General features: G+C 54.1%; 1 protein-coding gene across 3 annotated transcripts; it reads right to left on the reverse strand.

Moving 5' to 3' along the window:
• Positions 1-1525: 1525 nt before the first annotated feature.
• Positions 1526-22662, reverse strand: MAPK15 (mitogen-activated protein kinase 15). 3 transcript variants are annotated; one of them, XM_029064196.2, is made up of 15 exons: positions 22524-22662; positions 21070-21168; positions 19479-19508; positions 18648-18738; positions 17454-17584; positions 15880-16043; positions 14401-14540; positions 7794-7851; positions 7333-7470; positions 7108-7213; positions 6663-6954; positions 5383-5549; positions 4339-4357; positions 2550-2702; positions 2199-2315 (listed from the first exon to the last, which is right to left on the reverse strand). In XM_029064196.2, the coding sequence occupies exons 1-15, from the start codon at positions 22590-22592 to the stop codon at positions 2290-2292; spliced, it is 1683 nt and encodes a 560-aa protein (XP_028920029.1). In that variant the 5' UTR covers positions 22593-22662; the 3' UTR covers positions 2199-2289. The 3 variants fall into 3 exon arrangements, with proteins under 3 accessions (XP_028920027.1, XP_028920028.1, XP_028920029.1); XM_029064194.2 differs by lacking the exon at positions 4339-4357 and having other exon boundaries at positions 1526-2315; positions 22524-22661; XM_029064195.2 differs by lacking the exons at positions 4339-4357; positions 7333-7470 and having other exon boundaries at positions 1526-2315; positions 22524-22661.
• Between the last annotated feature and the right edge of the window lie 306 nt (positions 22663-22968).

Below are 22968 nucleotides of genomic sequence, written 5' to 3' on the forward strand. Positions count from 1 at the left end.
AGTTTTTACCAGTAGAGAAGCAGCATGGTGTAGTGGAAAGAGCCCGGGGCTCAGAGGCAGAAAGACCTGAATTCTAATCCCAGCTCTGCCACTTGTCTGCTGGGTGATCTTGGGCAAGTAATTTCATTTTTCTGGGCCTCAGTTACCTCACCTGTAAAATGGGGATTAAGATTGTGAGGGCCCATGTGGAACATGGACAGTTTTCCACCCTGTATCTGCCTAGCATTCAGTATAGTGCTTGGCACCTAATAAGTGCTTAACAAATACCAAAAAAAACACTTCTCTGTGCCTCAGTTCCTTCATCTGGAAAATGGGGATTAAGATTGGGAGCCCCATATGGGACATGGACTGTGTTCAACCTGATGAGCTTGTATCTACCCCAGCACTTAATCCAGTGCCTGCCACGTAATAAGCAAAATAAGTCACTTCATTTCTTTATGTCTCACTTAAGCCCTTAGTAATAGCAATAACGTGATATTTGTTAAGCACTTACTATGTGCCAGGCACTGTACTAAGTGCTGGGGTGGATACAAGATAATCGGGATAGACAGACCCTGTCCCACGTAGGGCTCACAGTCTCAATCTCCATTTTACAAATGAGGTAACTGAGGCAGAGAGAAGTTAAGTCACTTGCCCAAGGTCACACAGCAGACAAGTGGCAGAGTCGGAATTAGAACCCAGGTCCTTCTGACTCCGAGGTCCGTGCTCTAGCCACTAGGCCAAGTGCCTGACACAAATTAAGCTCTTAACTAATATCACTAAAAAAATTTGCTTTCTCTCACTGGCAAGATCCAAGCCAGAGTCTTTTTAGGAAAGCACAGGACAGGATGGATTCACTTTCTCTCTCTCTGTTTCTTGCACTCAGTGTCTGTTTCTCTGTCTGTCTCTCTTTCTCCCTCCCAGGACTAAGTTCAGTTCCCGAATAAATCCTCCAGGGCCAGAGCTGTCAGAAGAGCCAGACTCCTCAGCACCCTTGGGGCCCTTCAGCTCCATTCCAGGGGCTTTTCCTGGAATCTGGCAAGGCCAGAGAAAAGTTAACATCCTGATCTGAATTGGTAGATGCAATACTTGAGTTCTGTTCAGCCCAGAGTCTTCCAAACAGACTGGGAAAGGCCGTTTGAGGTTTTCCAGTCCTAGAAGGGAGCCAAGGGATCAGGATAAAGACCGTTGGCAGCCCAGGGAGTAGTGGAGGGGCAAAGGTCCTCTGGTGACATTGGGCCTTCTGGCTCACCAGAGAGAGCTTGGTGGGCTTGAGAGAAGACTAGGGAGTCTCTTGCCCTCCTAACAGTTGAGGCTGGGAGATGGTTAGGGTGCAGATTAGGTCTGAGAGGAGGCTTGGGAAGTCGGGGCCCCATTCCTCTTTCCTGGAAAGCACGTGCAGAGGACCCGTGGCTTCCGGGTCTGAGGCTCGGGAAGGGGCTTTCTCTGGCGACAGCCCCCTAGCACTGCCGAGAGGAACCGGCAGGTAGGGTGGGGAGGGGAGGGGCCAGAGCGGGAGGCGGGGGGGGCGGGGGGCAGGCAGGGCTGAGAAGAGAGAAAACCTTTATTGTCTGGCAGGTCCAGAACAGGGTGGGAATGGGCCGATGGGCTGGAACGGGAGACTCTGGGGGAGACAGGGCTGAGAAGAGAGAAAGCTTTTACTGAGGGGCTTCTGACAGACCAGAACTGAGTGGCAATGAGGTGAAGCCCACAGGAGGCACAGACTAGTGTGGGAGATGCCAACCAAGGGAGAAGCCTCCAGCCCGGAGCCTGGGGCAGAACAAGTCTGGGAAAGCTGTTTCCTCCGGGCCCCCGACCCTGACCACGAGGCCCGGGGAGGGGCACATCCCCTCTTCCGGCTGGCCTCCGTGAGCGTGGACGGGGCTGATGGGTGGGTGGACACGGGTGAAAAGATGTTATATAGGAGGAGTGTGTGTTTGGGGGGGCGGGGGAAGTTGTGCATGTGGGGACAAGTGTGGAGGTGTGAGGCAGTGTGTGTGAGCAGACTTTGGGAACATAGTGGAGGGGGAGTGGGCGGATGTGGGCACGCAGCCGGGAGGGAACGAGGGGATGCGCATGTGTGGGGTAACCCGTGCACGTGTTGGGGCTCAGGGTTGCGCGGTGCCCACGGCCACGGCCGACGGGGCGAGAGTGGGACTAAGAGGAAGGCCCTGAAGAGCGGATTGGCAGATGGTGCCGTAGGCCTGGGAGTAGCTGCCCAGGGTGGCTTTGGGGTCTCCACTCGCCCCCCGATGGACCGTGGCCTGAAACATTTTCCTACTGGGCTTGGGGCCGGGCTGGGTGTCTCTGTCAGGATCCGCGGGCTGTCGAGGGTTCTGGGGAAGAAAACCAAGATCCGTCAGAGGAGGGATGGGGTGGACCAGTGCAGGGTGTGGGCACTGGGTGTCCTTGGGGCGATGAGGGGAGGGAAAGCCTGAGGAGGGGCCAGGATGGTGGGATTTGGGGGATTAGGTTCTTGAGGAAAACAGCTAACGCTGCCAGCCAGTTGTGGGCAGCGCCACCTGGGAAGGCTGGGAAAGTGGCTCCTGACCAGGATCTCGGACACTGACCAGGTGGGCGGTTGTTGCCATCACTGGGCCCAGCAGGGGTGGATCCTTCCGGGTCAGGGGCTGGTTGATGATGGCGGCCTGGGCCTGGGTAGACAGGGATTGGTGGGCAGGGCTGGGGGCCGACAACCCCCACATCTCTGCTCCTCTCGATGCCTGGGGAGGAGGAAGGGGGAGTCAGTCCAGCCAGGGTTGTTCCCAGGTGCCCCACCACCCTCAGTCTGAGAGAGCGGTGACTCCTGGAACAACAAGCCCGGCTAAATCCGTGACCGTTGGGTTGAGGTCTGTCGCGAACATTTCCAGAGGGCACTTGCGGAGAGCGTGAGCTGAGCTGCGCTGGCCCTGAGATTGGTTGGTAAATTACCCCTGGCACCTGGGGGAGGGAGGGATGGCGGTCCAGGCACCAGGCAAGCTTGGCACAGGTTCAGGTGAGAGGATAATTAATAATAATTAATATGTGCCAAGCACTGTACTGTGCACTGGAGTAGATACCAGATTATCAGGTCGGACACAGTCCCTGTTCCTCACGGAGCTCGCAGTTTAAGCAGGAGTGAGGAGAGGTACTGAATCCCCATTTTACAGATGAAGAGACTGAGGAATCCTGACAATCCTGGTCATCTGATTTCCAGGCCCATGCTCTTTCCACTAGGATGGGGGCATTGGTTTAGAACACCGCCCCCGCACCTCAGGTACAGCCTGACCCTCCCAGGTCCCCCATTCTTTCCTTCCTCCCCCATGGCGGTGGCAGGGCCTGAGAACCCTCAGATGTCGGGGTTGGGCGGGGCTGGGACTTCTCCAGCTGGAAGGGTGAGGGGGAAGGGGAGAGCCTGTGCCCCAAGGGTAGAACTGGCAGGGACTCCTTCTCTTTAGGGGGATCAGGGAAGAGGCTGGGGTTCAGAGCCTGTCACAGGGGATAGCAGCAGCATGGACCCTAGGCCCTGGGCCTCTCCTCACGAGCTCGTGCCCCTCTCTCTCCGCCAGCCAGGTTTTCCGACCCCTGGCTCTGGACACTTGGGCTCAGCCACCCAGCCTCACCCACTCCCAGGCCACTTTTGTCCTTGTTGATGCTCTTGCCCACAAAAGTCTTCTCAGCTGGTCTCCCTCTTCTGAACTCCACCTCCCACAAGGGCCAGAGAGAAAGTGGGGGGGGGGGCATCCCAGGAGAGAGGTTGTGGCAATAGACAAGGATGGAGCTGGGCAGCAGGCCCAGGGGAGGGGTGCAGCGGGGCCCCCACCCCTCCCCAGAGTGAGGCAGGCCCATTCTCACACCCCAGGAGGAGGAAGGAGGCAGGACCGGAGCCACATGTACTGTGTTCTAGGCCCCAGGTGAGAAGGAAGTTAACATTATAGTAATTTCCTCCCTCCTTCTGCACCTTCTCCTGCTCCTCTTCTTCCTTCCCCCTCTCCCTCCACCCCACCCCCACCCCGCCCCCATCCCCGGGCCCTGGTCTCCGCCCATCACCCTGAAACTGGGCTGGCGGGGATGGGCGTTGTTCTGCAAGATGGGTGGGTGTGGGTGGATTCCAGGCCGGACCCCTGCTCGGCAGGCAGGCTCTGTGCCAGCCCGGCACGCTGAGACAAACCGCCCTGCCCTCTCACCAGCCTGCAGAGTCAGCGGCAGGGCGGTGGGAGGAGGTGCCAAGCTTGTGGTGGTGGGAGGGGGGGTGGGGGGTGGCGGGAGAGGGAGCTGGGAGCTGAGGAAGATCCTGCCTCGCCTGCCCTGGGATGGGTTCTGACACGTCCCGAGGCCCCCGTGGAGCCACTGCCCAAGCCGCTTCACAGCCTGACGCACCCAGGGGAGGCTCCAGGGGCTGAGGGGCGAGAGAGACAGAGACAGAGACACACAGAGAGAGACAAGCATCGGACTGGGCCCTAGCCCAAGTGTGCTTTCCGCCACTTGGGGAGGGAAAGAGGGCAGTGGGCGGGGAGGGTCCCAGGGGATGAGAGAGAGGGGAAGAAGGTACTGCAAACAGACGGGAAGGGAGTGGGCTGCTGGAGCCCCAAGATGGGTAGGCTGGGTTCATTGCTGGGCTGGGGACCGGCTGCCATTTTAGATATCTGGTGTGCCCTGGTAAACGGGACCACAGTCTGGGTCAATGCAGGCAGCTGGTTGGTGCTGCTGCCCCAGTCTAGCATTCTCTCCGTCCGTCCGTCTGTCTGTCCAAATAGTCAGATACCCCGGAGCCATTTCGGGTGCCCCAGTCTAACTCTCCATCTGCTCGTTGATCCGTCTATCCAGTCAGGTGCCCCAGAGCGATTTCGGGTGAAGGAGAGCATGTGTGGGCTGGGCAGCGGTGGAGGAAGGAGGAGGAAGGAATGGGGCGGACTGACGGTGCCGACGTGATTGGCGCATGGGAGCGGCAGCCAAATGGCAAGGAAAGGCTGGGAGAGGCTGGCTTTTCCCAACAGGGTCTGGGCTTCGCCTCTGACAGTGCTCACCCAAGGGGCTAGTTTTTTGGGCAACTCTATGCCCTCCCCGAGAAAGAGGCCTGGAGGTGCTGAGGAAGTGACTCTGGAGCTTGATTGCAGGAAACTTTTGGCTTAATCAGGCTCAGGAGTTCTCTAACCATGTGTTGAATATGTGTTAGGTTAAAAATGGCTCCATTCAGTTTCAGAATGGGCATTTTCTAAAGTCGATTATGGTCTGGTGAAATGAGGGGACACCTGCCCACCCAGATCCCATTCATCTCTGCCCTACCAGCCCTGTCTCCCCACCCCCAGGAAAGACTGAAAGAGGGAAATGCCAATCGAATGACTCTGAGGGACAGGGAGGTCAGCTCCCCCGGAGGTTGGCATGGGGCTGGGAGGTGGGCAGCCGCAGCATGGGCACACTCACCCAGGTCGGGGCATCGTGGCTGGGGGCGGGATGGCTGGTGGCCGAGTTCTTGTTGGCAGGTGGCCTGCCCCCTCTCCCGGTGGCAGATGTGCCTCTCTGCTGCCCGGGCACAGGGGCCGCTGAGTTGTGCCTGGTCCTGAGGCCCCTTATGCCCCTGCCAGCGGTGTCTAATAGAGGAAAGGGCAGAGGTGAAGGGTAGGGAGGGGACTCCTGTGAGCCAGGGGTGATGAGGGTAAACCAGTTTTGGCCTGCCCTGGAAGAGAGCCAAATGTGGACTGGCTTGACCTTAACTCTCCAGGGGATCTCAGGCTTGGGATCACCTAGCGCTAGGCCTAACATTCAGATACACACACACAGGCAGACAGAAAGAGGCTCAGACAAAGAAATGGAGACACAGGGACAGAGAGAGATACACAGAGACCCAGACAGAGGAGCAAAAAGAGACACAGGCATCAAGAGACTGACGTGCGTGCCTGCGCGCATGCGCGCGCACGCGCACACACACACACACACAGAGACACAGGGACAGAGAGAGGAAGACACACAGAGACAGACAGAGGAACTGAAAGAGATACAAGGATCAAGACCTACACAAACAGACACAGGGGTAGAGACACACGCCCAGGGACTGTGGCAGAAAGAGACACACAAAGGAATGGAGACAGACACAGGGACAGAGATATACAGAGAGACCAAGGGCTGGAGGGAAACAGGGTAGAGAAAGATATAGCCTCAAAGGAGCCAGAGTTGAGAATATAGGAGCTCCAGTCCCAGTAAGGAAAGGTGTGAGGGTTGGGGGTGCTGAAGAGTCTCTGGTCCCCTTGCAGCTTAGGAGGGACGGGAGTCCCTGGAGGAGATCACAGCTCACGGCTGGTCCTTCCATCCCTGACCCCCCGACTTGGGGACACCCTCGGATCCAAACCGTAAGGGAGAGAGTTGGACTGACCTCCCTGACATTGAGGCCTTGGGAAGACCCTCTACCTTCTATTCCAACTTGCTGGAATCAGTCTATCAATCAAGGGTATTTATTGAGTGCTTACGGAGTGCAGAGCACTGGACTAAGCGTTTTAGAAAAGACAATACAATACAGTTGGCAGACTCATTCCATAGCCATGGGAGCTTAGGATGAGACCGGAGCCCCGACAAGAGCTGACTTGGCACGGGCCGCTCTTCTTAGGGGCACAGCCTCATGCCCAGCAGGTCTGATGTCTCCTCTTCCTCCCCTGCTCCCTCAAGCCCTGTGCCACCCACTGCCCACCCACGCCCATTCCCACCCATACCCTGGGTGCTGGGATGGGTGAAAGGCTTAGCTGCTGCCAGGTGGGTACTGGACGGCTGTTCCCGGGGTGTGGCCGCCGTCTCTCTCCGGTCGAGGGGAGCCCCGGCAGCGGGCGGGGAAGCGGCCCTCAGAAGGTGGGCCTGAGCCTCCCGCTGGTCCCCACGAGGGGCTCCAGGGCCCACTGGGGCCTTGGGGCCGGGCGATCTGGGCTCTGCCGGGCCCGCGTCAGGGAGGCTTCCGTGCTGGGCCTCCTGCTTCTGCGTCCGCTGCACCCCTTTCCTCTCCAGGATCATCTGCGAGGAGGAAGTTGCTGGGGTGGGAACTGCCGCTTGGGCCTAAGTTAGCCCCTCACCCCGTGCCCTGACTGTACCGCTCTGTCCCCGGGGGGAGGGAGGGGAAGAAGTTGGGGGAGAAGGGAGACAGGGGAGGATGGGAGGAGATGGCACCTCATAGAGCTTGTTCCGATACTCGGCAACAGACAGCTGTACGTCGTCGTCCACGGGGAGCATCACATCAGAGTCTAGGACGGGCTCCTTGGCCGGGCGGTGGAACCTATCGAGGGGATCCGGGGGCCTGGGGTTGGAGCGGGCGCCAGGTGGACGGGGGAGAGGGAAACCGGTGGCCCCCGGGGGCTCCCGCGCCCACCAGCATCCCTCCTGGGGGTTCCCCACCGTTTCACGTAGGGGTGCTGCAGGGCCTCGCCCGCCGTCAGCCGCTTGTCTGGATTAAACACCAGCAGCCGCTTCAGCAGGTCCAGGGCCTCCGGGGGCGTGGAGGGAGGCAGGATGGCGTCCAAGGACGTGCGCTGCCTGCGGAGGGTGGATGGGGGAAGCGGGGCAGCAGTGCCCGGCTTATAGTTAGTGCCCCACGAGTGCCTGCAGCCAGTGGGGGAAGCAACCATGCTGTCGCAAAGAGGTACAGGGGAAATGCTGGGCTTTAAACCACAAGGGAGGGGGAAGGTGAGGTGGCATAAGGGGAAGGAGAGAGAGGGATGGGGCATGTTAGGAGGGAACAGCGTTGGCATTGTAGGAGGGTGCAGGGGTGGCATGTGGTAGGGGGGTGGCATGGCGGATGGAAGTTGAGGTGACACAGTGGGAGGGAGCCCCATGCCCTTGCCCCCAGCACTACTCACTTTGGGCACATGCGGTTGATGACCGAAGCGCTGAAATTGGATTGGATCGCCAGGAGGTCTGTGGATGGAGGTGGGGTGAGAAATGAACTGAGCTAGGGGGTGGCAGACCAGAGACCTTCCTAGATCCCAGGAGACCCAAATCCTACATCCTCAAAAACCCCAGGCACCCGCTTCCCTCTTCTCCCACGGGGCTCTGACCCGCCCCTAATCCCCTTAGTAGCAGTCAGGCCGGGCACCACCCGGGGAAATTGCTGAAACAATTTCGCTGCCCTGAGAAATTCACCAAGTTCCTGAGGCTGCTCCACCATGGAATGGTGTATGAGCTTGGGCAGGTCACTTGATTTCTCTGTGCCTCTGTTCCCTCATCTCTAAACCCGGTGTGGGCAGGGATTGTCTCTCTCTGTTGCTGAATTGTAATTTCCAAGTGCTCAGTACAGTGCTCTGCACACCGTAAGTGCTCAATAAATATGATTGAATGAATGAATGAATGAATAAAATGGACATTAAGACTGTGAGCCCCATGTGGGACAGGTACTGATCACCTTGTATCTACCTCAGAGCTTAGCAGTGTCCGGCTCATAGTAAGCACTTAGGGGAGTACAGTAGATTGGTATGATCCCTGCTCCAAAGGAGATTAAATTGTGGCAGTTGTTAAATTCCTACTATGTGCCACCCATTGAACTAAGCACTGGGATGGATACAATCCACAGGTAGATCGGACGTAACATGGGGCTCACAGTCTAAGTAGGAGGGGGAACAGGGTATTGAATCCTCATTTTGCAGAGGAGATGGCCCAAGGGTGGACTGGATAAGGCCAGAGGCAGGGAGACGAGTGAGGAGGCTGATCTGGGAATCTAGTTGGATTATGATGAGGACCAGGGCCAGAGTGGTGGCCTTTTGGATGAAGAGGAAGGGGGTGGATCTGGGAAAGGCGGTGGAGGAAATACCAGCAGGATTTTACAGCAGTCAGAGTTGCAAGCTTCTGGGCGGTCCTGTACGATTGAATGAATGGATGAATGAATGGATGCTGTGCCCACAACAAGCGCTCAATAAATACCATGGATTGACTGGATTCTATTTCTCTAAAAGACCATGCAACGCATATCTCCCCACTCTTCAAAAACTCCCAATTGTTATGCATCAGTCATTCATCATGCAGTGTGATCTTGGGCAAGTTACTTAACTTCTTTGTCCTTCAGTTCCCTCACCTGCAAAATGGGGATGCAATACCTGTTCTCTTTCCTATTTGGACTGTTTGTCCATGTGGGACCTGATTATCTTGTATCTACCCTCGTGCTTAGTATAGTGCTGGGTACATAGTAAGCACTTAACGAATACCGCAAGTATTATTTATTATTCTTAATAAGAGAAGCAGCGTGGCTCAGTGGAAAGAGCCCGGGCTTGGGAGTCAGAGGTTATGGGTTCGAATCTTGGCTCTGCCACTTGTCAGCTCTGTGACTGTGGGCAAGTCACTTCACTTCTCTGTGCCTCAGTGACCTCATCTGAAAAATGGGGATTAACTGTGAGCCTCAAGTGGGACAACCTGATTACCCTGTATCTATCCCAGCGCTTAGAACAGTGCTCTGCACATAGTAAGCGCTTAACAAATACCAACCTTATTATTCTTCTTCTTGACCTTTGGTTTTAAGGTACGCCATCTGATCTCACTTTTTTTCCAGCTCTTCTCTCACTACATCCTAGTTTGCATTCTTTGATTCTCCAAAGCTAACCTTTTCACTGTGCCTTAGTCTCAACTCCCCCACCTCTAACCTTTCCTCCTGCCTTGAACTCGTCTTCTCCTTCAAATCCACTAGACCATAGCTCTCCCCCTCTTCCAAGCCCCCTTCACCAGTCTGATGACCTTCCCAGCAGCTAACAGTTACATTTATTCACCTACCCTTAGTACTTTTTTTAATGGTATTTTTTCAGCACTTAGTATGTAAAATGGGGATTCAGTACCTGTTCTCCTTCCTGCTTAGACTTTGAGCCCCATGTGGGATAGGGACTCTCTCCAACCTGATTAGCTTGTATCTACCCCAGTGCTTAGAACAGTGTTTGACACCTAGTAAGTTTTTAATAAATACTACAATTATTACTACCATTACGTGAAAGGCACTGTACTAAGCACTGGAGAAGATACAAGTTAATCAGATTGGACACAGTCCATGTCCCACAAGGGGTTCACAGTCTTAATCCCCATTTTACAGATGAGGTAACTGAGGCACAGAAATGTCAAGTGACTTGCCCAAGGTCACACAGCAGATAAGTAACAGGGCCAGAATTAGAAGCTAGGTCCTCTGTCTCCCACGCCCAGGCTCTTTCCACTAGGCCATGTTGCTTCTCTTATGCAGATTCCCAATTCATATTCATTTACACTGATTCATTATTGATTCTTCTGCTGTAGTTTTGTTTCTTTCTCCTCCAACTGTTTGTGAATGGTTTGTCTGTCTGTCTCCCCCATTAGGCTGTAAGATCCTGGAGGGCAAGAATCATATTTTGACTTCTATTGTACTCTCCCATGTATTTTGTGCAGTGTTCTGCCTAGAGTAGGTGCATGATACAGTGCTCAGCACCCAGTTCAGTATCCCGCACAGCAGTAGATGCCCAGAATGTAGTTGGCGTAAGTAGGTGCTGTAGTTCCTATTTGTTGATTGGCTTCTGGCTCCTTGTTGCTTAGCATACTCATGGGCTTGTGGAAGAGTCAGCCATGTGCTATTATGAGAAAACTCTCTTAGAACTTTGTCTATTTACAGAACTTTGTTTATAGAGATAATAAGAGTTTGAGGATTTGCAGAAGTTTGTGGACTTGGGGGTGTGAGTCACTGCAATGTGATTTAGGTGGAATTTTAAAAATGGTATTTGTTAAGTGCTTACAATGTGCCAGGCACTGTACTAAGCGCTGGGGTAGATCCAAGCTAATCAGGTTGGACACAGTCTCTGTCCCATGTGAGGCTCACAGACTTAATCCCTGTTTTATAGATGAGGGAACTGAGGCCCAACGAAGTGGTTTGGTTTTTTTTTAATGGCATTTGTTAAGCACTTACTATGTGCCAGGCACTGTACTTAGCGCTGGGGTAGATCCAAGCTGCTCAAGTTGGGCACAGTTCATGTCCCACATGGAGGTCACAATCTTAATCCCCATTTTACAGATGGGGTACCTGAGGCCCAGAGAAGTGAAGTGAGTTGCCCAAGGTCACACAGCAGACAAATGGCAGAGCCAGGATTAGACCCCAGGTCCTTCTGACTCTCAGGCCCAGGGTCTCTCCACTCGGCCATGCTGCTTCTCTTCCTGGATGTTAAATGGAACTTCCCCTGGGTCTCAGTTTGGAATACTTGGGCCTATCTACTGGCCCCCTGACTGGCTTTTGGGGCCAGGACCTGGCACATCAGCGATCACTGAATGTCCAGTGGATAACTGATGCTATCCCATGGCTAGGAAGAGCAATCCGAGACTTCTTAGAGCTCCTCCGTGTCTATAGCAGTTAACTTGTTTGTGTTGTTACTTTGCCTCCTCCAACTTCCTCCCTTCCTTCACCCTTCCACCCTCACTCGCCCCATCCTATCCCACCCCATCCAAGGCTTCCAAACTGAATCTTTTCCCCTGCAACCTGCCTCCGCCTCAAGCCCCAACCTTGGCGTTATGCTTCTTTCCCTCTCTCCTCTCTCCCTCTCTTTCTCTCTCTCCCTCCCTCTCTCTTTCAACCCCCTTAGTCAGTCAGTCATCAAATCCTGTCTACCCTCTTCTGCCCCTTTCTCTCTGTCCCAACTGCCACTATGCATGCCCAAGCACTCCTCATATCCCTACAACTCCTTCATCAGCCTCCTTGCTGACCTCCCAGCCTCCAATTTCTCCCCTCTCCAGTCCATACTTCACCCTGCTGCCTGGATCAAAGGACCTGGGTTCTAATCCCAACTCTGCCACTTGTCTGCTATGTGACCTTGGGCAAGTCACTTAACTTCTCTTTGCCTCAGTTACCTCATCTGTAAAATGGGGATTAAGACTGATCCCTATATGGAACCTGATTATCTTGTATCTACCCAAACGCTTAACATTGTGCTTGGCACCTGGTAAGCTGTTTCAAAACTATTATTTAATCATTATTATTATTATGAGTCAGAGGACCTGGGTTCTATCCTGACTCTTCCACTTCTCTGTTGGGTGACCTTGCGCAGGTCACTTCCTTCTCTGTGCCTCAGTTCCCTCACTGTAAATGGGCATTAAATCCTAGTCCCTCCTACTTTCTGTGCGCCTCATGTGGAACAGGAACTGTGTCCAACCTGGTTATCTTGCATCTACCCCAGTGCTTAGTACAGTGCCTGGCACATCCATCAATCGTATTTACTGAGCGCTTACAGTGTGCAGAGCACTGTACTAAGAGCTTGGGAGAGTACCAGTAACTGAGTTGGTAGACAGTCTCTGCACAGAGGAACATAGGCACAGAGTAAGCATTTAACCAATTTAACCAACATCATTTTAAAAATAAGAGAATGGGTTTGGGTGAATGTGGGGGTGATGGTGTTTGGACTGTGGGGATGACTAATCCCCAAACCTTGACTGCGGAAGGGATGGGGCAAGTGAAACATCTGCCTTGTTGCTGCCTGTGGACTGTGCTAGGAGATTTCTGGGAGTGGCAGCGACACCGAGTGGGTGCCCAGGGGAACGCCAAGGTGAAGGCATCTGGGCCAGAGGGGTAGAGAAGTCCGGAGGAGCGACATGCCCACGGCGGGCAGTCAATCAATGGTATTTGTGGAGCACTTTCTATGTCCTGAGCACTGCACTAAGCACTTGGGAGAGGTCAGCACAATACAGCTAGCAAGAGGGAGAGGCCCTGGAACTCGATCCCTTGACTGCCAGGGGAACGCCTCAAATCTAGAGGGCAGAGATCTCATCGCAGGAGAAGCCTGGGAAAAGAAAAGGAGGCATTCTGGGCCTGGATTTCATCTTGTGTTCTTATGACCAACCCAGGACAGTTGGGGCCTTCCTATCTTCTCCGGTCCAGTTCTCTCTCTTCCCAGCTTTTACAGTAAACAGCTTTTTAATCTCTTGTCTTCCGCACAGTGAAATACAGTCAGTCCTGTGATAACACAGTGGCGGGGCAGGGAGGGAGAGGCGAGGGGGGTTGCGTTCCGGAAGAACGCCGTGTAAGAGAAATCTGTCTTGTAGCCCGCCATGGCTGACAGCACATGCGCTCACACACATCACAGACACACAGACACACAGACACACAGACACACACACACACACACACCTGTTTCTTCCACTGCTACATAGCTCTGTATCCCCTGGGGTCGGGAGACCATTTTCCATTTCCCTGGCAGGGCCTTATCCAAAACGTATGTGAAAACCTGCGTCCCAGCAGACCTGAGCACCTCTGTGCACTTTGCATCCCCACTGTAATCTCCCGGCCAAGGAAGGGTCCCGCCCACCCCCCGGCCCCTGGGGGCAGCTGTCTTTCCAGACCCTCGGCTCGACTACAGGGTGAGTCCAGACTTCTTGCAGGGCTGGTCCACGGAGTCAAGTCATGGTAGGTGTGGGAACGGGGAGTCTGATCAAGTAATACTGGGGTGGTCCACCTGAGAATCTGAATGGAAAGGTGAAGACCCCTGCCTGGTTCTGCTCGGGGGGAAGTCTGGGTTGGCCTAATAAATATAATAATAATAAAAATAATGATAGTAATAACTGGGGTATTTGTTAAGGATTTACTGTGCTAAACGCGGGAGTAGAACAAGATAATCCGATCGGACTGTCTGAGGTTGGGGGAGAACAGGCATTTCATATCCGTTTTACAGATGATAAAACTGAGGCCCAGAGAAGTGACTTGCCCAATGTCACATAGCAGGAAAGTGGAATCAGAATCTGCATCTTCTGATTCCCAGCCCTGAGCTCCTGCCACTAGGTACCCTGCACAGGCTCAGGGGTTCTTTGGGGTGTTTCATTACAGAAACCCCCAGAACTATCACTCCTTCCACTCTGCCCAGGGATCAGTTCTTCCCCTGCTCCCAGACCAGCCAATCAGTCACTGGTATTTATTGAGTGCTTACTGTGTGCAGATCATTGTACTAAGCCAATGGGAGAGTACAACAGAGTTGGTAGACACGTTCCCGGCCCATAAGGAACGGACAGCCTAAATTTTTTTTATAGTATTTGTTAAGCACTTACTATGTGTCAGACACTGTACTAAGTGTTGGTATAAATCCAAGCTAATCAGGTTGGACACAGCCCCCAGCCCACATGGGGTTCATGGTCTCCACCCCCATTTTACAGATGTGGGAACTGAGACCCAGAGAAGTGACTTGCCCGAAATCACAAAATTGACATGTGGCAGAGCCAGAAGTAGAACCTAAGTCCTTCCGATCCCCAGGGCTAAGCTCTAGCCACCAGCCCATGCTGCATAGATCCCTCAGGACTCAGTCCACCTCAGATCCCGCCCCCTATTTCTGCCCGGGGCTTGGCCTGGACAACCCAAGGGATGCTTCCGCTTTCCTCAGCCCAGTTTCCTGCTTGCCTGCACTGAGCCAGACTTCCTTCTCCTCCCTGCTGCGGAGTCCTCCTAGGCAACCCGCTCCCTGTCTCTCCGTCCCCTGTGCCCTCCCCCAATCTACTCACCCTGGTGGGAAGGGACCGGGATGACCCTGAGGATGTGTTCCAGCTGGTTGATGGTGGACGTCCCGGGGAACAGCGGTTTCCCCAGCAGCATCTCCCCCAGGATACAGCCAATGCTCCACATGTCCACGCCCGGCGTGTACCTGTGGGGGCCGGGGACTGCGGCTAACAACCCAGCAGCTTTCCCCCCTTCCTGTCCCCACCCCTCCCACCTACTGGTGGCTGTGAGAGGCTCCTCTACCCCGATTTTCCTACCGGAACACTCAGAGCCAACCTCCATGTCTGGCTTGCATAGGAGTGTGGGAATTCCCAAGTGGCTGAGGGGGAAAGGACATGAGTCAGGTGTCCTGTGCTTCCCAAGATGCAGGTGGGCTCGCCCCTCTTCTAGGGAGGTCAGGGTAGGACAGCGTAGGCCCAATTTTTAGACCCAGGCCAGAGACAGGGAGAGCTTCCCTGTCCCTGGGAATAGGCAAGGGGAGAGGAGGGTGATGATAATAATCACTGTGGTATTTGTTAAATGCTTACTATCTGCCAGGCACTGTACTAAGTGCTGGGGAGGATACATACAGTCTCTGTCCCACATGGGGCTCACAGTCTCAATCCCCATTTTCCAGATGAGGGAACAGAGGTCCAGAGAAGTGAAGTGACTTGCCCAAGGTCACCCAGCAGACAAGTGGTGGAGCTGGGATTAGAACCCAGGTCCTTCCGACTCCCAGGCCTGTGCTCCAATCATTAGGTCACATTGCTTCTCAGTGTGAGTCTCTGCCCCGTGAGAGAGCGAGAGAGACTTCCTCTGAGAGATCTCTTCCGGGGAGAGCAGGAGGCAGGAGATGGAAAGGATGACCTCTTAAGGGTTCGGCCAGCTGCAGGAGCTTGGGTTAGAGAGTAGACTGTGCTGAGATTGAAGGACTGGGGTAGCGCCAAGAGCAGAGAGCTGACTTCTGCCCCCGGGAACCTGTTGTTAACCCAAGACCAGAAGGTTCTGCCTTGCATCCTTAGGCCGGACATTTCAACCCCAGGCCCCAGGCTGGGCTTGGGGGACCATATGCCTGACTTCTGGGGATTTCTGTCTCCCTCTCCCCTCCCCTGGTGACTCCAGCCCGGGAGCCAGCCCGTTCCTTAGCCTCCTCCGGGGTCCGGGCAGCTGGCCCAGGACCCTGCCTTTGCTGATGGCCACACAAAGCTGGGATGACTATCGGGGGGACAGTGGACCCCTCCTTCTCCCCCCTCACAGAGGCCACCACATTTCCCTCTTTCCCACAGCCCAACCCGAGTTGCCAGGGACCGCTCAGGTAACATGCTCTCTGTTCTGCACTGTGGTGGAGGCGACCCCTGCCACCTCCATCTGCCAGAAGCTTCAGCCTCGGAAAGTTGGGGCTCCCAGATCCTGATCCCGGTCCATTCCCCACCCCACGCCCGTGGCCCGCCGTGACCACCTGACCTTCCCGCCTCCTCCCGAGCACGCCCCGGACACGGGCTCACCGAGGGGATGACAGGAGGATCTCGGGGGCCCGGTACCAGCGGGTGGCCACGTACTCGGTCAGGGCCGGGCTGCCCGGCTCCCGGTGCAGTTGGCGCAGCGAGCGGGCCAGGCCGAAGTCACAGAGCTTCACGGAGCAGGCCGCATCCAGGAGCACGTTGGAGGGCTGCCGGGAGGAGGCGGGGCCGTCATCTGACCTTCCTCCAGGATCCTCTGTCCGGGAGGGGAGACCCCCTCTGACAGACCAGGCTGGCACCAGCCTGCTGGAGGATTCCGGGGAGGAGCCAGAGGAGCCAACCGCACGTTCAACAGGTGACAACATATCTGGCTTTCTTTTTTCTTTAGTGGTACTTGTTAAGTGTTTACTAGGGGTTGGGGGCTGTACTAAGCACTGGGGTAGATAGAAGCTAATCAGGTTGGATACAGGCTAAATCTCATGGGGGGCTCACAGTCTTCATCCCCATTTTACAGAAGAGGGAACTGAGGCACAGACGAGTGAAGTGACTTGCCTGAAGCCATCCAGCAGACAAGTGGCAGAGCTGGGATTAGAACCCAGGTCCTCTGACTCCTAGGCCTGTGTTTTGTCCACTAGGCCATGCATCTTCTCCCAAAGAGGACTTCAGGGACCAATAATGATCACTGTGCTAATCACTGGAGGAGATAGAGGATAATCAGGTTGGATCTAGTCCCTGCCCCACACAGGGCTCACAGTCTAAGCAGGGGAGAATGAAAAGCAGTGTGGCCCAGTGAAAGGAGCCCGGGATCGAGAGTCAGAGGACCTGGCTTCTCATCCCAGCTCCACCACATATGAGCAAGTCACTTCACTCCTCTAGACTGGGCAGGGAATGTGTCTGGTAATTGTGTTGCAGTGCGCTTTACCGAGCACTTAATATAGTGCTCAGTGAATACCATCGATCGATTGAGTCTCTGTGCCTCAGTTATCTTGCCTGTGTAATGGGGACAAGTCTTTAGTGCTACCAGTGGCTACTCAATTGCACATCGCCCAGTTTGGTGAGACAGCTGGGTGTTTGAGGGCGCACCATACTGTGGTCAAGAGCAGGGTCTCTATCTGGCACCTGCTCTAGACCGGAAGCTCGTTATGGGCAGGAAAGGGGTCTGCTAATTCTGTTGTGTTGTATCAGACATATGTACTGAGCGTTTCCTGTGAATATTAGCAGAATATTAGTGCTTGGGAGAGTTCAATATAACAGACACATTCCCTGCCCACATGAGTTGTCTTCTATCAAGTGCTTAGTTGCCTGACTGACTGAATAAAATGGAGATTGAGGAAGGTTCTAATCCTGCCTCTGCCACTTGTCTGCTGTGAGACTTTGGACAAGTCACTTCACTTTTCTGTACCTCAGTTGCCTCATCGGAAAATGGGGACTAAGACTGTGAGCTCCATTTGGGACAGGGCCTGTGTCCAACCTGATTAGCTTGTATCTACGCTAGCGCTTAATACAGTGCCTGGCACATAGTAAGTGCTTAGTAAACTTACTAAGCTTAGTGCTTAGACAAAAGCCAGTCTGCCAGCCTCAGGGGCGGGGTGAGGGTGGGGGGCAGGACTCTGGCTTACCTTCTGGTCCCGGTGAATGACATTGCCCGAGTGGAGGAACTTGGAGGCTTTCAGCAGCTGGTACAGGATGTAAGACTTATGGATGTCTTTCAGCAAGGTCCCCTTCTTGATCACGGCATGCAGGTCTGTTTCTGCCAGGCACAGAGCAGCCGGGGGGCCAGGGTGGCGGGGTGTTCAGGTCCCGCCGTCTTCCAGCTCAGCGGCTTACTGGGCCTCAGCTGGGATGCCCTCAATAACCCTGCCACCACACTGTGTGAATTCAGGGTCCCTTCCCGCCAGTTCTTAGAATCTCAGGGCGGGAAGGGACCTCCAGAAGTCATGTGTCCCGCCTGCTTTCAGCACCTAAGTGCTCCAAGAAAAATGGAATCTCTCCTGTTACAATAATAAAGATAATTGGGGTAGGCATTGAACACTTACTATATGCTGAGCACTGTGCTCAGCTTTGGGGTAGAGACAAGCCAGTCGGATCTGACAAAAACCCTATGCCACACGGGGCTCACAGTCTAGCAGGTAGGAAGAACATGTATTGAATCCCCATTTTACAGAAGAAGGAACTGAGGCCCAGACAAGTGAAGTGACTTGGCCAAGGTCAGACATCAGGCGAGTGGCAGAGCTGGGATTAAAACCCAGGTCCCCCCACTCTCCTGTAGGGCACCTTGCTTCTCCCAAGCCTCAGAGAAGTAGAGACTCCCCCATTCCAGGGTCCCCCCCATAACCCCAGCTTCTTTCTTCCTCGCTTGCCCCAAGACAGGACCAGAAGTAGCCCCAGACAGAGTGAGCCCATGCCCTCTGACCCTTTTCTCTGCCCAGGGGTGTTACGCCATTCAAAAGCCTGTTTCCCATCCATCCCTTCCACTCAAGAAGTAGTGTGGCATAGCGGAAAGAGCCCGGGCCTAGGAGTCAAAGGACCTGCCTCTTCCACTTGTCTGATGTGGTACTTTGGGCAAGTCTCTTTAGTCCTCTGGGCCTCAGAAGAATATCTGTTCTTCTGACCTGTTGGACTGTGAGCCCCATGTGGGACAGACACTGTTTCCAGCCTGATACACTTGTATCTACCCCAGCGCTTAGAATAGTGCTTGGCACATAGCATTTAACAAAGACTATAACACTAGTAATATAAGCCCAGAGCCAGGAGACAACCCCCTGCCCTCGCCCCCTAGAACACAAGGAGATGGTTGGGGGTTTAGGCCTTACCCATAGTCTCAAAGACAAGGTAGATGTCCTTGTCGTTCTCTGCCCGGATGACATCTAAGAGCTTGATGATATTGGGGTGGTCTGCAAACTCCTGTGGGGACAGACAGGGTCCTCACAGGTCAGGGGGCAGAGGTTAGAGGTCAGGAGGCTAGAGGAGCAGCGTGGACTAATGGAAAGAATCCGGGCCTGGGAGTCAGAGGACCTGAGTTCTAATTCCATTTCTGCCACTGCCTGTTGTCTGACCTTGGGCAAGTCACTTAACTTCTCTGTACCTCAGTTACCTCATCTGTAAAATAGGGTTTAAAGCTGTGAGCCCCATGTGGGACACAGCCTTCTACTCTGCCATTTCTCCGATCTGTGATTTAATTGTGTCTTCCCCTGTAGATGTAAGATCGTTGTGTGCTGGGAATCTGTCTGCCAACTCGGTTGTACTTTTCCCTCCCAAGCATCTAGTACAGTGCTCTGCACACAGTAAGCGTTCAACAAATACCATTGATGGACTGACTGACTAGGCTGTGCCTGTAGACTGTAAGCTCACTGGGGGCAGGGAACTTGACTCCTAACCCTGTTGTGTTGTATTCTCCCAAGCGCTTAGTACAGTGTTCGACACAGAGTGCTCAATAAATACCACTAATTGGTTGATTGACTATAGACCATCCCTTTAGACTGTAAGCTGGTTCTGGGCAGGGAATGTGTATGCCACCTTTCTTGTATTTTCTTGTCCCAAGTGCTCTGCACACAGTAAGTGCTCAATAAATACCCCTGATTGATGAGTCAGGGCAGATGGTGGGAACAGGAGATCCCTGGAGGACTCTCCCAGCAGCAGCTTACCTGCAGGAACATGATTTCCCGGAAGGTTCTCTGGAAAAAAATGAAATGAGTCAGACCTAGTGGCAGACGTCATCTTCCGAGAGCCACAGTTCTCACCTCTCTGAGGCTCTCTCTTTTTTCTTTTTCAAATGATACTTGTTAGCACTTTCTACATGCCAGGTACAAGCTAATCAGGTTGGACACAGTCCATATCCCACATGGGACTCACAATGTTAAATCCCCATTTTCAGATGAGGCAACTAAGGTGTAGAAAAGTGAGGTGACTTGCCCAAGGTCACACAGCAGATGAGTGACAAAATCAGAATTAGAACATGGGTCCTTCTGACTCCCAGGCTCAGGCTTTAACCATTAAGCCATACTGCTTCTAAAAGGTTCTCGCCCTAGGACTCCTTGGATGGGAGATTTCCTTGGAATTCCAACGCACCCAGGAACACAGCCTGAACAGCTGTGGGAAGCAGCATAGCCTAGTGGATAGAGCCCAGGCCTGGGAGCCAAAAGGACCTGGATTCTTATCCCGGCTCCGCCGACTGTCTATGTGACCTTAGGACAAGTCACTTTACTTCTCTAGGCCTCAGTTTCCTCATCTGCAAAAGGGGGACTGTGAGCCCCATGTGGGACAGGGACTGTGTCCAACCTGATTAGTTTGTGTTTACCCCAGTAAAGTGTCTGGCACATAGAAAGCATGTAATGAATAGCATTAAAATGAATAATAATAACAATAAAAAGGTTAACTAGAAGACCCTGCCCAGCAGCGAGGAGGGGATGGTTCAGTGTATGGGCCTCTCAGGGCTCCTTGCCCACAGAGACAGAGAGCAGCTGTGTGTGCTCTGCAGACCTGGCCTTCTGGGCTAGAGTTGCTCAGGAAGGTGGAGCTGGGATCACTGAGGAGATTGAGAGGAAAATCACAGTCTGGAAATATACAGGCTGAGGTGAAACTGTGTTGAAGTTTAGAGAACCATGAAGGGCGTGGGCAGGGAGAACGTGGAGGTGCTTGGCACACAGTAAGCACTTAAATAGCATAATTATTATTATTATTGTCATTCACCAAATTCTACACCGGAATACACAAACATCCTCCTCTAGAATGTAAGCTCATTTTTGGGGGGTTGTTGTTGTTGTTGTTTTTAGGGTGTTTGTTAAGCACTTATTATGTGCCAGGCACTCTATTAAGTGCTGGGTAGATACAAGATAATAATAATAATGGTATTTGTTAAGTGCCTACTATGTGCCAAACACTGTTCTCATCTTGTTGGACACAGTCCCTGTCCCACATAGGGCATCACAGTCTTAATCCTCATTTTACAGATGAGGTAACTGAGGCACTGAGAAGTGAAATGACTTGCCCAAGGTCACACAGAAGATGGGCAGGGAACATTTCTACCAACTCTTTTATAGTGTACTCTCCCAAGTGCTATGTACAGTGCTCTGTGCTCAGTGAGCACTCAAATACCACTGACTGATTACTTGATCCATCTACTGACTCCCAGGCGCTTAGTACAGTGCTCTGCATATCATACCCTCTATCTTCCAGCCCCACTCACGGACAGCACTACCCCATCCAGAAAAGCTCAGTTATAAAAGGACCCCTAACCTGGGCATCCGTTCTGTTTCTGAAAGCATCATAGATCTTTTTGATGGCCACAGTCTCTCCCGTTCTGCGGTCCACGGCTTTCCAAACGATGCCATATGCCTGGAGGGACAAGAGGAGGGCATCACGGTGGGTAGGAAATGTGTCCGTTTACTGTTGTATTGTGCTCTCCCAAGTGCTTAATGCAGTGCTTTGCACACAGTAAGCGCTCAATAAATATGACTGAATTGAATTGCTTCAGAGTGGGCAGGGAATGCTTCTTTTTATTGTTATAGTGCAGGCTCCCAAGTGCTCAGTACGGTGCTCCGCACACAGTAAGTGCTCAAAAAATACGACTGAATGAATGGATGGATGGATGAGTGACACGGGAAAGGCTAGAGGGGCTAGGGACAGGATGGGGTGCTCAGGGAGATGGATGATGGGCAGGGCAGAGGAAGGGGGGCAGTGGGGACGGACTGTTTGTTAGAGGACACGAGGGGGCATCGGGCGGGGAGGGTAGGGGGTGGTGCAGGATCATGGTGGGCAGGCTTAGGTTGGGTGGAGCCCCCCAAACCCTGTCCCTACAAAACTCCTTACTCTTGGCTTTAAAGCCCTCCATCACCTGGCCCCCTCCTATCTCACCTCCCTTCTCTCCTTCTCCAGCCCACGCCCTCACTTCGCTCCTCTGCCGCCACTCACCTCCTCACTGGGCCTCGTACTCCCCTGTCCCGCCGTCGACCCCTGGCCCTCGTCCTACCACTGAGCTGGAATGCCCTCCCTCCTCACATCGGCCAAACTAGCTCTCCCCCCTCCTTCAAAGCCCTACTAAGCGCTCACCTCCTCCAAGAGGCCTTCCCGGACTGAGCCCTCCCTTCCCCTCTGCTCCTCCTCCCGCCCTCCCCATCCACCCCCGCTCCCCCCCTCTGCTCTGCCCCCCTCCCCGCAGCACTTTCGGGGTATATGTGTACATATTTAGAAATCTATTCATTTTTTATGAATGATGTGAATATGCCTATAATTCTATTCATTTGTAGCGATGCTATCGATGCTTCTTTACTTGTTTTGATGCCTGTCTCCCCCCTTCTAGACGGCGAGCCCGCGGTGGGCAGGCAGCGTCTCTCTTTGTTGAACTGGACTTTCCAAGCGCTCAGAGTAGTGCTCCGCACACAGCCAGCGCTCGATAAACACAAATGGGTGGGTGGATGGATGGATGGATGGATGGATGGATGGATGGATGGATGGATGGATGGATGGATGGATGGATGGATGAATGAGGTCTGTGACCACACCCCTTCTCCCCTCCCTCCCCCTTGGTCCTCATCATCGATCCCACCCTCCCACCCCCTTACACCTTCTTCCCCTCACACCCCTGAGCCAGCTCACAGACTGAGCACCTCCTCCCAACTGCCCCTCCCTTCTTTTCGAGCTGCCCCTTCTCTCCACCCCCCCACCCCCAGCCCGGCTTGCCCACTACTGACCCCCTTCCCCAGCCGCCGGCGGATCCGGTATCGCTGGGCGATGTGCCCTTCCACCTCGGCCACGCTCATCGTGCCTCTGGGCCGGGCCGGGCCGGGCCGGGCCGGGTCGGGTCGGGTCCGGTCCTGCCCTGCCCCGCTGGGGCCGGCCGGTTTGTTGACGGCCGTTGCTATGGAGCCCGGAGGCCGCTCTGCGCCTGCGCGCGGCCCTTCCTCCCTCGGAGAGCCCAGCCTCCCGAGGAGAGCCCAGCTGCGCAGGCGCAGTGAAGCCTTTGCGGCACCCTGACAGCTGCAGGTCCTTAGACCCCTCCCCTTCTAGGCTCTGCGCACCCTAAGCGCCCAATAAATACGACCCATTGAAGGAGGGAGGGTTCCCAGTTTTAATCCCCCTTTTAGCGAGGCGGTGAGGCAGACAGCAGTGAAGTGGTTTGCCCGAGGTCCCACAACA

This window comes from Ornithorhynchus anatinus, chromosome 4 (genome assembly GCF_004115215.2).
Source record: "Ornithorhynchus anatinus isolate Pmale09 chromosome 4, mOrnAna1.pri.v4, whole genome shotgun sequence".
Lineage (NCBI taxonomy): Eukaryota > Metazoa > Chordata > Mammalia > Monotremata > Ornithorhynchidae > Ornithorhynchus > Ornithorhynchus anatinus.

Excerpts from the sequence above, each read along its gene's own strand:
- MAPK15 (XM_029064194.2), bottom strand. The coding sequence starts at position 22,592 with ATGAGCGTGGCCGAGGTGGAAGGGCACATCGCCCAGCGATACCGGATC. Across the intron at positions 19,509-21,069 it reads GAAACAGAACGGATGCCCAG|AGAACCTTCCGGGAAATCAT; the intron begins GTTAGGGGTCCT and ends ATTTTTTTCCAG. Across the intron at positions 2,703-5,382 it reads GCCACGATGCCCCGACCTGG|GCATCGAGAGGAGCAGAGAT; the intron begins GTGAGTGTGCCC and ends CCTCCTCCCCAG.